Below are 15416 nucleotides of genomic sequence, written 5' to 3'. Positions count from 1 at the left end.
TCTCTATGAAATCCAGAAACTTTATGTAGATGATCAGTTTCTCAAGTACTCACAGAAGCCTGTCGAAAACAACAACTGTGTCACAGTGGCCTACAAGCGTATACTGTTAGACTGGTGGGTGCTTATTTTAAACATGGGATAAGTTATAAATAATGAGGTCGAAATATGTTTAAAAAAAAGCATTCAGGCTGCTCTGAACTCTGTTTTTTTCTATTCTTGGAGTTGGGGTCAGAGACATCCTCATGATATACTGTGATCTGTACTAACACAGCTCTGGTTGTGATAACTGAAGCCTCACGCAGCGGCTGTTCAAATGTTGCATTTGGAGTAAAAGAATAAAAGTATGGAGCTGCAAATGAGCAAAGCAGGTCATTGTGAAATTACTTTATTCAAACTAGTCACAGAGAACATCATATCACCAATACCAGATTAAACTGCAGTTCTTTTATTCTGAGCAATATGATCTGCTGCTAAAGTTAAAAAAAACAAACCATACATTTAAAAATGGCACTCGTGTGTTCTTGGGTGGTGTTTAAATATTTATTATACAGTTTAATGGAAGTAAACATAGTAAAAGTAACATTAAAAACACAAAAGATGTGTTTTTAATAAACGCATCTTATTTAAACAGATTTTCTTTCTAAAATGCTTCAAAATTGTGTTTTTAAAGAGAAATAAAAGTCACGGCAAATCTTTTATGCAACTTCTGAATAAAAGTTTACATTTAGTCGAGTAGGAGCTGTACTGAACAACCAGTTTACACGAGTTTGTCTGTTGCGGGTGACAACCGAGAAACAGAAGTGAGAATTTAAGCTCAATTGGTATCAACTAACCAGTTCAGTCTTTGCACAGTGTAAGTGCAGATAGTAATAGATGACATTATGTCTTATATCTATCTTTTGTCATCCCTCCACCTCGAGAAACACGATTCTCTTGGCCACCATCTCCTCGCCGTATTTCTCCTGCAGCCGTTGGATGCTGATAGGCTCAGCCGAGAGCAAAAGTCTGTCGTCACAGCGATTCCAAAACGGTCCCGAAATGGAGGGGGGATTCAAGAGCAGGTCTTTTGCAGCAGAAAAGTCTCCGCTGGTCTTAAGTAAAGCTTTGGTCACACTAATTAAGTCCTACAAAAAAAACAGCAAAGGATAAAAATGACTTAACACAGAGAAAGCTGCAAGTTCCACAGTTAACCCCTTTATATCTGAATAAGCAAAATAAAGGTTGAAAGAATATAATGGAGAAGAAAAACAACACCTCACCTTATCTGTCTGGTTCATGAGGTCTCTGATTCGCAGCTTGTCCTCCTCTAACAGGTCCTGAGTCAGAGAAAGTGCAGCATCTTTGTTCACTGTTGGCTGTGGTTCTGAAGGAGCTGCTGGACGGTCACCGCTGACAGACTGAGAGTCGTCTTCCTGAGGTTCACTGTCGAATATGAACAGGTGGGCCTTGGAGGTTGTACCGACAGCCTCGGACACTACAGGCTCAGCAGCTGGAGGCAGGCAGCTTTTCTCAGCTGCACAGTTGTTACTAGTGGCCTGGGCCTGTTCCACATTACTCAGAGGGGTCTCAGTGGGTCCAGGTTTAGTGCAGGACTGTTTGGAAGCGGGATGTGGAGTTGTGTCTGCAGGCGGAGGATGAAGGGAGGTCGATGTAGCTGCTGTTTGTGCAGGGTTTTGGAGATCTGGAGCTTCGAGATCATCAGACTATGAGATACAAATGTAACTGTGTTAAAGAACATATATAACACAGAAAAGTATTATAAAACACTGAAAAACAATGATGAAATACTTGGATTACATCATGTACAAAGTCGAGCTACATGTAAAGCAAGAAACAACACAGTGTAGCAGATGTTGGGAGTACAGTTAAATGAAAACAGGAACTTTCATGTGTGTAAAAGAAGCAGCAGAAGCTTTTGTGGTCAATAACCAGCAAAGAATCTAGAAATTCTCTTCTATGGCTTCATGCTTTAAATCAGAACTATCATGTGGGGCCTGTGGTTCTCTGACATCCCACTATTTATAGAAAAGTATTTTACTACAATTACAATCTGTTAAAATTTTCAAATGGAATGCTTCTATTGTCACAACTCCTATGCAATTTCAATTTAATTTGATTAATAGTAAAGACCCTACAATAATATATAGGATCAGAGGATACAATCAGAGGATCCCCTATTTTCAAGCATTTTGGCAACTGTGGGAAGGAAAAACTCCCTTTTTACAGCAAGGAAACTGGCAGCATGAGGCTCAGGGAGGAGCAGCCATCTGCTGCGACTGATTGGTGATGAGTGGAGGGAGACAGGACAAAAGACCTGCTGTTTGTTTAAAAAAAAAATGAACAAAGCTAGAAAAAACATTAATACTGAATGTTACATTTTTAGGTCGCAGGTCCATGAAGCCCAACAGGAGACACCAGCACTCCCAGTCAAACTGGGAATCAAGAGTGGGAACTGTTGCATGCTGAGGCACTGAGTGGTGATTTTACAAAGTGTATCAAAACCAGCATCCTACCTCACTGTCATCTTCAAACTCCTTCGTTGCCAATTCAAGAATCCCCAACTTTCTCTTCTCTTTCTTCTTTTCTCCTTTCTGAGGCACTGGATTGGTTTCATCTGAAAACCACAAAAAGTATAAAAAGTGTAAAAAGAAGGGATGTCAAAAGAATGAAAACGGCTCTTTGTTTTCATGACATACCTGCTTGTATTGTTTTAGATATGGCTGCGGGTGTACTCTGCTCCTCGTCACTCTCTGCCGCTGCTCTCGGAGTTTTTCCTCTGGCTTTCTTGGGAGCCGGCTGGTCTGTGGTCGTATCTTGTTGAAGAGCAGACTTAGTTTTTTTCAGGGGCTGGGGAGATGATGTGGTTCGCACTGCTTGGGTTGATGATGACCTCAGTTTTTTGCCATACGGTTCAAGCTCAAGCTGCCTGCGAGTTGTTCGACGCAACGGTTGTTCCAGCACCGGGGAGGCCTTCTGCTTCTCGTTTGTCTTTTCTGATGAGGAACATTTGGGCGTGGGCTTAGGCTGAGCTGGTGTGGAGTCATCCCCTGACAAACTTTGTTTTTGTGGGGAGACAGGCTGAGGTTCACCTGTTTCTGCGTCTGTGGTCTCTGCTGTTAGCAGTTGGGTCTCTGCCTGTAGGTCCGCACAAGGCGCCGCAGTTTGAAAGGCCTGAGATACTTCAGCTTCTAGAGTTTCTGATTGTTTGCTTTCAGTTTGTTGTTTATCTGTTTTCTGACTCACATGTTGCTCTTGGTCTACATTTTCTGGTGTGCTTCCTGTTTGTACTAACTGGACATCCATCTGTGGAGACACCCATTTCAGGTTATGTCTTTACAGCAACTATAACCTCATACAGCACCCTTACAGCATACAAGCAGTGAGTTCCCACCTGTGTTAGGTCTGTTTCTGAAACATCTTCTTCACATGAAGATTTCTGAGCATCTGTCTCTTGATGCTCTTCCACCTAGAGGCAGACAGAGGAAATGAAAAGCTTCAGCATTAAAGTCTATTAAAAAAGTGACTGCCAGCAGCCTGAATTTGGTTGTCTGATTTTATTTAACCCACTGCTGCCACCCAGTGGCAACTCTTCACCCTACACCTGGTAAAAATGTTCCAGATTTTTATTAAAGCTTCAAGAAGTTTAGGAAGTAGCTTGTGACCTATTTTACTACACGTGACAGATTTTTTTCCCCTTTTCTTCTTCTTTTTTTTTTTACAATAAAGGTGTTTTAGTAAAATGAACAACAGGATTCTAATGTAAACGCAGGTAAGACGGTTTAAGTATGCTGCTGAAACCAGCAGTAGACACACTGTAAAGTTCACAAATGGGATGTGTTCGAGGAGTAGAATTTGCATTTTATGTTAATCGAAGTGGATAAAAAACAATCAATAATATCTCATATAGAACAATAAATATAACAACATATTCCAGCGGTCCCCAACCCCCGGGCCACAGACTGGTTTAGGCTCATGTGTGAAATTTATGGTTTTCAGGGTTTTTATCATTATTCTTTATTGTTTTTATCGTTAACTCAGTTTCCCTGGGTCTTCTCCCGTGTGTTATGAATAAATCTTCTTTTTGTTTTTTTGGTACCAGGTTTATTTTGTTGTATTTATCCGCGACACCTTAAAGGCTGGTCTGTGAAAATATCGTCCGACATAAACCAGTCCGTGACGCAAAAAAGGTTGGGGACTGCTGATACAGTGTATACTATAATATACAATATTCAAACCACAAACATGCTACAGAAGAATTCCCTCATTTTGGAACGAGCTGCTCAGTTTGTCGGGGCTGACCTTTCTCCTGTTCACAGACGCCCAGCTCAGTCTCACCTTTACTCATATTCATGTTTCTGACTGCATCCACATGGTGCTGTGTAAGACTTTAAACAATCATCCAAAGGATTAAAAATTTAGAATTTTCTTATCTGGTACATCTCCTCCTGCTGTACAGTCGTAATGTAGATTCTAATATCATTTTGCCTGTCAGTCGTGTAATGTTAGTGGATGCTGTTGTCACTGCTGTGATGTAAATATGTTGATATTTTGGATAAAAATAACAAACTTTGTTCAAATGGAACAACACTGGTTTAAAAACGGTTTCCTTACTTTTACTTAGCGTCTCTACGTGGGTTCTTTTACTCATAAAGCTACTTTCTGCTGCGTCCTTTTTCACAAGGATTGCCACAGTTGGTAGCGCTGCATGTTTTCACTGGCTGCCTTTCCTGATACAACTCCAAAGGGATTTGTGTCTCCTCCCAGGATCAAACTGGGACTCTTTCACATGTTAGGTTTTTAAATCTCTAAATGGTCTGCTACCTGTTTGTCTGATTTGTTGAAGCCCCATGTCCCGTTCGTTCGCTTCAGTCAGCTGAGCAGCTGTTGCTTTCAGTCCCTAAGTCCCGGCTGAAACTTAGAGGAGACCGAGCGTTCTCTATTGCGGCTCTGATGCTTTGGAATAATCTTCCTCTCTATATTAGCTACATCAGTGCCAGTTTTTAAGTCCAGATTAAAAACCTATTTTTATTCCCTGGCTTTTAACTCTGTGGGCAACTGACATTTTTATTCATTTTATTGCTATGTTTGGTTTTTCCTATTGTATTACTATATTTATATTTGTATTGTACAGCACTTTGGTCTACCAGGTGTGTTTTTAAAGTGCTATATAAAACGATGATGATTAGGCAAACGTGTAAGCCATCACAGTATGGAGCCACTTTGTCTTTCTGTCTCTGTCACTTACTAAATACTGTTTTAATTTTATGATGTCGTGGAAATAGTCTGTGTATTTAAAGTCAAACTTTACTTTGAAAATTCTAACTAAAAAAACAAAGCAACAGTGGAAACAGACTAACATATGACAAAAAACACAACTAAAAATAACAAAATCGTAACGACAACATCCAGATAGTTAATCACCTCTGTCTTTTCTTCTGCTGTCTTACTGTCTTCTGGCTTTTCCGCCTCCACGGCGGCTGTCTGTTTCTTAGCCAGTTGTGCTTTGTAGCGGTGTTTCATCGACTGCCAGGTGTGTGCGGTCACATGCTGTTTCTCCATCTCTTGCCAAAGCCGGTTTCCCCCAGTCTCCGTCTTGTGCTTGCTGACATAATTTAAAATGGCAGCATCTTCTTCAGTAGTGTAGGCACTTCTGCCTAGTTATAAAAGATTGTAGACATAATGTAGAAAACGGAAGCAGATTAAACTATTCACCAGATTTACACACATTTCTAATTGTAACTTGTAAACAATTCAAGTAATAAAAAAAAAATGTAATCTGTAAAGTGCAGACGTGTTAGAACACAATCCTTCAGACATGGAAAGTCTAGGGTTTAGTCGTACCTCCTGTGGCTTGAGGCGAACTGTTTTTGCTGTTGTTGAGTCTAGCAGAATGTCTTTGGACCTTTTCAGGATTTAGCCTGTAGTCCTCTAAATTCAACTGTTCATTCTTCTCAACACAGTCATAAATATACTGGGTGGACACGTACCTGAAAAGTAAACAAGGGATATAAGTAGATAATAAGACTTCCAGGTATGCTCCAGTGCTGCTGTTGTGTGTGTGGGATTCATAAGATATGAATCATAAATGGGTTGAATAAATTTATCACCACCACCAAACTAAACTGAAGAAGCATTTTCTTTTTTATCTTCTTCTTATTGACTGAAAAGAAAAATCGCATTTCTTTAAATGTAAACACCTGCCGATATTAACATGAATTCTCAGTTCAGCACGTACCAGTGTGCAGTGGATTCAGGAATGACACTTCTGTCCTCAGGATCAGTCAGCAGTATTGCTCCTGGTTGCTGGACGTTGCACAACATTCCTCCTCCAGCTGAAACGAGCGGCTGGAGTTTGCGTTTGATGGGACCAGGTCGCAAGAAGAAATTCATCGGTTCACCCTCCACAGTCATGAAGAGAACTGGAGAGAAGGCAGGCTGGGCCACAACTTGTCTTTTGGATGGCATCTCACCTGCTGGAAGAGATTCAATAACAGCCAGTACTATAAATGAGCTACATGGATGTGATGAGTGTGAAATTCTGGACAAACAGCAACTTACATTTTCTGTATATTTTAGTTTTCGGGTTTTTTTTGTTGCTGTTGTTATTAATTTCCTCTTTTGCCAGGAGGAAAAAAAGTCAGATTATTATAAAATGATTTGTTAATTTTTTAGACTTGTCAAGTCTTCCATGTCTTTATCACACACAACAAATAGAGTTCATGGCCAAAGGTAAATATCTTATTTAAAATTGGTCAATACTGGCAGTATATCGATGCATCACTATTCTGTTAACAGTTACACAATTTGTGATCATTTATTTTGTCAACTAGGCAACTTTTATTGTCAACACATATAAATCATCTACCTAATGAATGTCAAAATTTTTTAAAAATGTTTTATTCTTACAGCAATGACTCAGTTTCAGGACTATCTCATGCAATCATGTCTTTTACTAGATACCGAAAAAAACCAAAAAAGTAGTTAAGTGTGTTTCACAAAGAGAGGAGCTTGACACTGCAAGTTCAAATTAAGTGTTAAGTTCAGATATCGTGGGTCACACTGGACTTAATTTAAAAGTCAAGCCGAAAAGTTAATATCAATCGTTATATCTAATTTCTAAAGTCTTACATTAATTGGGCCATTTGTGGCTCTCATTGCAACCAAGATGTTTCTATTTTTTTAATTCTATTTATTTATTTGTATTTAATTTTTTGAGCTAAAATTAAAAAATAACTATGCTTGTTTTATATACAAAGGTTTCGTGTGTACAGTATTTGCCCACTTTCTCTTTCGTTATTAAAAGGCTGCCCACCATAGCCTTTTGAGGTGGTGGTAATTATCACTACTAAAAGCCTCTTTTCCATCTAGCTATCTTCCTTCAATTTCAAATTCTTGAAAGAGTAGTTGTCATCAACTGTTTATTTGAAGGGTTGCAGTCAAGATTCAGAAAATCTTAACAGTACAGAAACGGCACTAGTGAAGGTTGTGAATGATCTTCTTATGGCTTATGTCAGTGGATTCATCTCTGTGCTTGTTCTGCTAGACCTCAGTGCAGCATTCGACACTGCTGATCACAATATTTTACTACAAAATGTAGGTATGAAAAAACTGCACTGCAGAAATTTAAATCATATGTATCTGATAGATGGACAGTTAGTGAGGATCATTACTGTTTACATTATACATCCCTTAGGTAACATTATTAGAAAAGACTTTCTTACATTTATTTTAATGCATTATTGTAATGGTAGATGATACCCTGCTTTAATTATTCATGAAACCACATTATACAAATCTACTAGAAAAAAAGTACAGGCATGTCTTAAAGACACCAAGGCCTGGTTTCAATCCAGATCACTACAACAGTTGCAGGTAACCACTAATTTCCTGCTTTTAAATTCAGACAAAACTGAGCTTTATTGTACTCTTCCCTAAAAATCTTAGGAACATGGTGTCCAACCAGATACTTACTCTGGGTGGCACTATTTTAGCCTCCAGTAACACCGAGAGGAACCTGGGCATCATTTTTGATTAGGATATGCCCTTTAATGCATGCAGTAAACAAATATGTAGGACTGCTTTTTTTCATCTGTGCATTAGTTCTAAAATTAGAAACATCATGTCACTGAGTGATGCTGAAAAGATATTTCATACATTTATTACTTCTTGCCTGGTCTATTGTAATTCATTAATATCTGGTTGATCTAAAAGGTTTACTTAAGGTTCCTAGAGATGGACAAACTGTAAGTAAAATTAATACTGAAATAGCCCTTAGCAGGACGTGCTCTGTGTGTGTCCTGCCGTCTCTCCAGCCTTTGTGCCACCTTTCTGTGCAGCAGATTCTCCTCAGTAATTAAGCTAGAGTACTTAAAGTCCGACTTGTACACTTATGTGTGTATTTACTACACTTCAGATCAGTAGAGCGGTATGGTGTGTTTTTGCATTATTTAACCATTTTAACTTACTCTATTTGGACCAACTTTCAGGTTTTGTTATGATCATTGTTTTTGGAAGGTGTCAGCAACTTGTCCATGTCACCTTTCAGTTTAATTATTGAAAAAAAAAAAACAACGATTTTATTGCCTCATTCTTTCCTTTTTTGTCACTTACCCCAAATCCCCTGGACATTTAGGCGGGCGTAACGCTAACTATAACAAAGGAGTGGTGTACCCATCATAATGTAAGGCACATCTCCAACAGTAGATGGTGGCAAATCAGATCTATATACGTTAATTTTAAGACTTCATACTACATTACTTTACTTATCTATTGTCTGTTATGAGTTGTATACTTGTATATTTTATGTAATCTGCCTACGGATTTAAATGAACTGTTTTGCTTATTTGTATAATTTCCAACATCCATTGTTCGTGCTGAATTTTCTTTCTAAGCTATTTAAAGGTTTACGGTGTTCAAGCTTGGTTGAAGCAACTTTAAAATGATTATTTTGTGAGATGGTTGTTTGTTTTATTGATTTAAGTGGGTTCTTGGTATAGTAAATATACATCAACATTATTTTTGCGTTTATGTTTATATTTTTTGTTGTAGTTTACAATATAAAACGGTCACTTAAATTCACTGTGAGGTCGTTGTGGCTGATTTTCTTATAAGGGAATATTATATAAAAGAAAATCAACCGGAAACTATGCAAAGCTGGACAGATTCATCCAGTGTGAAAATATGAGGCACAGAAAACGCTACGTGTACCGCTCAGACACGTTTTTCAGGCTCACATGAACAGCAGGGAGGAGGTGTGTAACATCGCTAGCCCGTCAAATGGCAAACTGTAAAAAAAGCAGTCGCCTAAATAAATGTCATCTTAGATTAGAAATAATGTTTTAAACTTACCGTGCACTTTGCCTTCTTCCTAGCTAGTCTTTCCCGCCCCAGAAAAACAACAAAGCTCACTTCCGGGTCTTTTTCTTCCTTGTTGAATTGTTAGAGGTTAGAGGCTCCGTATCGCCCCCACTGGTCGCATCCATATTATGCGATAAAGGAAAAGTATGTAAAGAAGTAAAAGTAAGTAAAGATCTTGTGAAAATCCTCATTTATAAGTAAGGAAAGGAAAATATACATGTTGTTGTGAAATAATACTTAAAATATCATAATGATACTGAAAATTATACTCATATAATTATAGTGGCAAAAGTAGAAGGTCAAGAATAAAAAGTAAACAACAACAATAATAATAGCTTTATTTGTACAACACTTTTCAAAATATGGAGTTACAAAGCCAGACTCAACAACATTAAAGCTAAGTATACACATTACACCATACAGACTAATAATCAACCCCAGGATCACACATTCATTCCAACACTTCCATACAGGCAAATACATATAAACTATGGCCTAAAATAAATGGGAATGAGTAAATGAGGCTGTTCCAAGGTTTAGGGTTACAACCTCAAAAGTGTGATTGCCTCTGGTTTAAAGTAAGACAGTGGGAACTTGATGATATTGTCTGAAAAGCCAGCTGCAGTCATATGGTCTCACTGGCTTTCAGTGTTGGGACTAACGCGTTATTAAGTAACGCGTTACAGTAACTACGTTATTATTGTGGTAACGAGCACGGTAACTAGTTATTATGCCAAAACCAGGAACGCGTTACTCGTTACTGCGATTTAGATAGGCTCGTTATTCGTTACTTGTGTGGTGGCTATCGCGGAGCTTCCACAGATTCAATAATATTAGCAAGTGGTGGAAGCCAGCAAGTGGATGAAGAAAAGGGGAGGCAGGAGGAGAGACCCGAAGCGGCCGCTGGTCCGAGAGTGTCAGGTGAACTGAACTTCAGGTAAGAAGTTATAACCTGCAGTCCATCTGGGTCAGATATGAACCAAGTTTAGGTGGAGTTTATTTTAGTTATGCTGACTTTTTCGTACTGCGTGCTAGCTAGCATGACGGAGTTTCTATACAGCTGGGTGGGTGCTATGATACTGATGTTGAACTTTATTTTGTTCATAAGGTTAATTATTAGAGTTGCCAACCGTCCCGTAAAAAACGGAATCGTCTCGTATTCAGAGAAAATATTAAGCGTTTCGTATTGAGGTGAAAAGGAACAGTTTGTCCCGGACTTCAGCTACAATGAAAAAGACACAAAGCTGGAGTTATTCTGCGTTTACGCCGCACAGCTGCCTCTTCTTCTCTCATCCTCTCACCCTCCCTCTCCTGTTTCTACTTCAATCATGAAACTGATCAATGATCAGCTGATCGGCTTTTCTCTCTTGTTTGTTTATCGCCCACTTTGCGCCAGAAAGAGGAAACCAGCGGATGTCGCGGTAAACAACAGCAGCACTTTTAAGCTTGATCAGCTGTTGTTAGAATTTATTTAATATTAATTTCTAGTATCAGCTGATGTTTGCTGGAGCCACAGCTGTAAACCTGCTGGTTATGATATTGGTTTGGTTATGTGATGAGAGGGAAACATGAAGATGAAACCAGGAGATGTCCTTACTGAATCATCAGAGCTGAACAGGTGATGGAGAAACAGGTTTACCTTTTAGTTAACATGAATGAGTTGAAGGGAAGTTATGAACTGTTTCTGAGAGACTAATAACACCAGGATCCTTTTCTAAGCAGCTGACAGCTGGTAACTGTGCAGGGGCGGGTCTAGCAAAGTGTTGCCAGGGGCCCATGTAGGGCATTAAAAGGGAAAGGGGGGGCACAAAGAAATACTTTCTTATTCTCATTTAAAATGTCTCACTTTTAAAAAAAATAATTATCTGAGTCTTGCAACAAACAATTGATAGATTGATACATATATACCATCAGAACAGTGTACATCACTGTCACAACAGTGTTTATTTTCATTCAAAGGCTTTATGATTTTTCCTATAATGGTGGGCCGGTCTCTAGTCAAAATGCCCAGGACGATTTTTTTGTCCCAGTCCAGCCCTGTATGCAGCTCATCTTCAGTCTGGTGTTACCTACATCTTCCTATTCAGAAGGCAGAATTTCCGAGTTCTGAGTACAAGCACCACGACTGCAGTTTTCGTGTTTGATGTAAAAAGCAGGCTAGGATAGAATCAGGTGTGGGATTTCTCTTGTGGAAATGTGCACATTATTTTTTCCTTTCTATTGGTAGGTGGCACAGTGCACTTGTGGCAAGTAAGCAAGCTAGAAGACCGGCAATCTTGCTGGGTATCCAGTTACGGAAGCAACACATTAACAAGAGAATTCTGAGTAAAACCAAAGTTACTTTCCCTAGTAACTAGTTACTCTGAAAGTAACGAGTAACTTGAAGTAATTGAGTTACTTTTGATAGAAGTAACTAGTAATGTAACTAAGTTACTAATTTAAAGTAACTTACCCAACACTGCTGGCTTTACAGTCCATGTAGTGCTTCATATGTTTATAACAGAATTTTGATTCTGAATTTCACTGGGAGACAGTGAAGTAAAGCAAGAATAGGTGTGATTTGTTAGCTTCTATTTGTATTGTGCTGCTGCATTCTGGAGATGGGCTATGGAGGGTTCAGAGATCTACAGTATTTAACTGCATTTTTTCAGTAAATGTGTGGACTTTACAAATGAAAAAGAATGGTTTATCTGCCATTAGCTTTTCAGTAGAACTGCCATGGCTTTGAGTTACTGTCATATGAAATAGAAAGTTTTCACAAAAAGTGCAGCCCATGATTCAGCAGCTTGTACAACCACCTTTAGCAGCAATAACTTGACTAATAATTTTCCGTTTCACTTTATTTGGCTCTCACATTATTGTGGAGGAATTCTGGCCCACGCTTCATAGAAATAGTTTGCAAACTGAGGTTTGCAAACTATTTCAAACCGGCTGAGGTCTGGACTTTAGCTGACCTATTGCAACACATTGATCATTTTCGCTTTCAGCTGTTTTGTTGCAGATTCACTGCTGTGCTTGAGATCACAGTTTTATTGCGCAACCCAGTTTTATCTAAGTTTCATCTGTTGGACAGATGGCCTCACATTTAACTCTAGAATGTGAGTTAAAACAAGCCCAAAACAAGATTTGTGCTTGTTTTGTGGCTGCAAAACAAGCCCAAATCTTCACCACTCCACCACTGTGCCTCACAGTTGGTTTGAGGTGTCTGTGCTGATATGCTGATTTAGGATTTCTCAAAATGTGGTGTTGTGCATTAAAAAATCGCCGCTCTGGTCTCATCTGTCAGCGAGGTTGCAAGGTTGGTTGTTTTACCACTTTAATATCCACACAGTTACATAACTAACTAACTAACTAACTAACTAACTAACTATAAATATGAAAACATAAGGTTTACATTTGTTTTATATATGTTTATTTCTCCAAACTTAAGCTCAACAATGAGCAAAAGTTAAAAACTGAATCGTCCTTTCAGTTTGTGAAACTATTTAGTCAAACCAGGGTTGGGACCACAGAGACCTAAACTGATGATGATCATATGTTTACAGCAGAGAAATTTCATCACTGTAAAACTCATAAACCCTGTCAGCTGAGTGGGAGATTTTTGACCAGTCAATTGACCCCCTTGAGGCAGCTCTTGACAAGTAAAATATAAATCTCCTGCACCGGTTTCACCACCTTATTCCAAAACTGCACAAAGTAATAAAATTATTAAACTAAACCTGACGTATAAAAAACTCTTCTTAGTGCTATTGTGGGAACACAAATAACGCTTGTTTTCTGCTAAAGCTAAAGATGTGTCATGTTTGATTTCAGGCACGAGGTTTTTTTGCTGTGTAGTCTGGAAAAGTTCACCACAAGTTGAACCACAGAAGTTTTCCACATCCTTCAATTTTTGCAAGTCATGCAACTTAATAAACTTCCCATATTGCCTCATATATATATATATATATTTGTCAACAATTTTTCCAGTTTTTATTGAAAATTATGCCGTCTAATGTCTCATTGCACTCTGAAATGAAAGCATAGTACAAATAAGCAATTAACTTAAAAAAGAAATCATGGACTCAATTTATAGACCAAAATGTATTCTAAAGTTTTGACTCATCTAAGTAGCCACCTTTGGCAGATGTAACAGCTGAAGAGCTTCTTTCTGCAGTAGAAATCAAATATTCTTCAGAAAGTTCTTCCCATATCTGTTACAGAAGGTCTCATAAATGTGCAGCACGTGTCGGTTGCTTTGCTTTCACTCTTCTGTCCAGTTCATCCTAAACCAGCTCGATGGCGTTTAAGTTTAAGTGCTGGCCGCTCCCTGTTTTCAAGCTTCCCATCTTGTTCTTTTTTCCTGAGGTAGTTCTGTAATTGTAATTCATTAATATCTGGTTGATCTAAAAGGTTTACTTAAGGTTCCTAGAGATGGACAAACTGTAAGTAAAATTAATACTGAAATAGCCCTTAGCAGGACGTGCTCTGTGTGTGTCCTGCCGTCTCTCCAGCCTTTGTGCCACCTTTCTGTGCAGCAGATTCTCCTCAGTAATTAAGCTAGAGTACTTAAAGTCCGACTTGTACACTTATGTGTGTATTTACTACACTTCAGATCAGTAGAGCGGTATGGTGTGTTTTTGCATTATTTAACCATTTTAACTTACTCTATTTGGACCAACTTTCAGGTTTTGTTATGATCATTGTTTTTGGAAGGTGTCAGCAACTTGTCCATGTCACCTTTCAGTTTAATTATTGAAAAAAAAAAAACAACGATTTTATTGCCTCATTCTTTCCTTTTTTGTCACTTACCCCAAATCCCCTGGACATTTAGGCGGGCGTAACGCTAACTATAACAAAGGAGTGGTGTACCCATCATAATGTAAGGCACATCTCCAACAGTAGATGGTGGCAAATCAGATCTATATACGTTAATTTTAAGACTTCATACTACATTACTTTACTTATCTATTGTCTGTTATGAGTTGTATACTTGTATATTTTATGTAATCTGCCTACGGATTTAAATGAACTGTTTTGCTTATTTGTATAATTTCCAACATCCATTGTTCGTGCTGAATTTTCTTTCTAAGCTATTTAAAGGTTTACGGTGTTCAAGCTTGGTTGAAGCAACTTTAAAATGATTATTTTGTGAGATGGTTGTTTGTTTTATTGATTTAAGTGGGTTCTTGGTATAGTAAATATACATCAATATTATTTTTGCGTTTATGTTTATATTTTTTGTTGTAGTTTACAATATAAAACGGTCACTTAAATTCACTGTGAGGTCGTTGTGGCTGATTTTCTTATAAGGGAATATTATATAAAAGAAAATCAACCGGAAACTATGCAAAGCTGGACAGATTCATCCAGTGTGAAAATATGAGGCACAGAAAACGCTACGTGTACCGCTCAGACACGTTTTTCAGGCTCACATGAACAGCAGGGAGGAGGTGTGTAACATCGCTAGCCCGTCAAATGGCAAACTGTAAAAAAAGCAGTCGCCTAAATAAATGTCATCTTAGATTAGAAATAATGTTTTAAACTTACCGTGCACTTTGCCTTCTTCCTAGCTAGTCTTTCCCGCCCCAGAAAAACAACAAAGCTCACTTCCGGGTCTTTTTCTTCCTTGTTGAATTGTTAGAGGTTAGAGGCTCCGTATCGCCCCCACTGGTCGCATCCATATTATGCGATAAAGGAAAAGTATGTAAAGAAGTAAAAGTAAGTAAAGATCTTGTGAAAATCCTCATTTATAAGTAAGGAAAGGAAAATATACATGTTGTTTTGAAATAATACTTAAAATATCATAATGATACTGAAAATTATACTCATATAATTATAGTGGCAAAAGTAGAAGGTCAAGAATAAAAAGTAAACAACAACAATAATAATAGCTTTATTTGTACAACACTTTTCAAAATATGGAGTTACAAAGCCAGACTCAACAACATTAAAGCTAAGTATACACATTACACCATACAGACTAATAATCAACCCCAGGATCACACATTCATTCCAACACTTCCATACAGGCAAATACATATAAACTATGGCCTAAAATAAATGGGAATGAGTAAATG

The 15416-nt window shown here is 38.2% G+C and overlaps 1 protein-coding gene across 2 annotated transcripts; it reads right to left on the bottom strand.

The window, feature by feature from the left end:
* Positions 1-369: 369 nt before the first annotated feature.
* On the bottom strand, positions 370-15007 carry terf2ip (telomeric repeat binding factor 2, interacting protein). Of its 2 annotated transcripts, none has more exons than XM_085274298.1 (10): positions 14887-15007; positions 9349-9468; positions 6236-6473; positions 5842-5987; positions 5422-5654; positions 3392-3466; positions 2697-3303; positions 2514-2614; positions 1260-1703; positions 370-1124 (listed from the first exon to the last, which is right to left on the bottom strand). In XM_085274298.1, the coding sequence occupies exons 3-10, from the start codon at positions 6463-6465 to the stop codon at positions 903-905; spliced, it is 2058 nt and encodes a 685-aa protein (XP_085130424.1). In that variant the 5' UTR covers positions 6466-6473; positions 9349-9468; positions 14887-15007; the 3' UTR covers positions 370-902. The 2 variants fall into 2 exon arrangements, with proteins under 2 accessions (XP_085130424.1, XP_085130425.1); XM_085274299.1 differs by having other exon boundaries at positions 6236-6470.
* Positions 15008-15416: the final 409 nt, after the last annotated feature.

Source organism: Mchenga conophoros, linkage group LG5 (genome assembly GCF_057382185.1).
Source record: "Mchenga conophoros isolate Kocher_MC1m ecotype Shallow Benthic linkage group LG5, M_conophoros_male_GT1.1, whole genome shotgun sequence".
NCBI classification, from domain to species: Eukaryota; Metazoa; Chordata; class Actinopteri; order Cichliformes; family Cichlidae; genus Mchenga; species Mchenga conophoros.
Note: the sequence above shows the minus strand (reverse complement) of the source record. Positions and strands in the feature narration are given on the sequence as shown.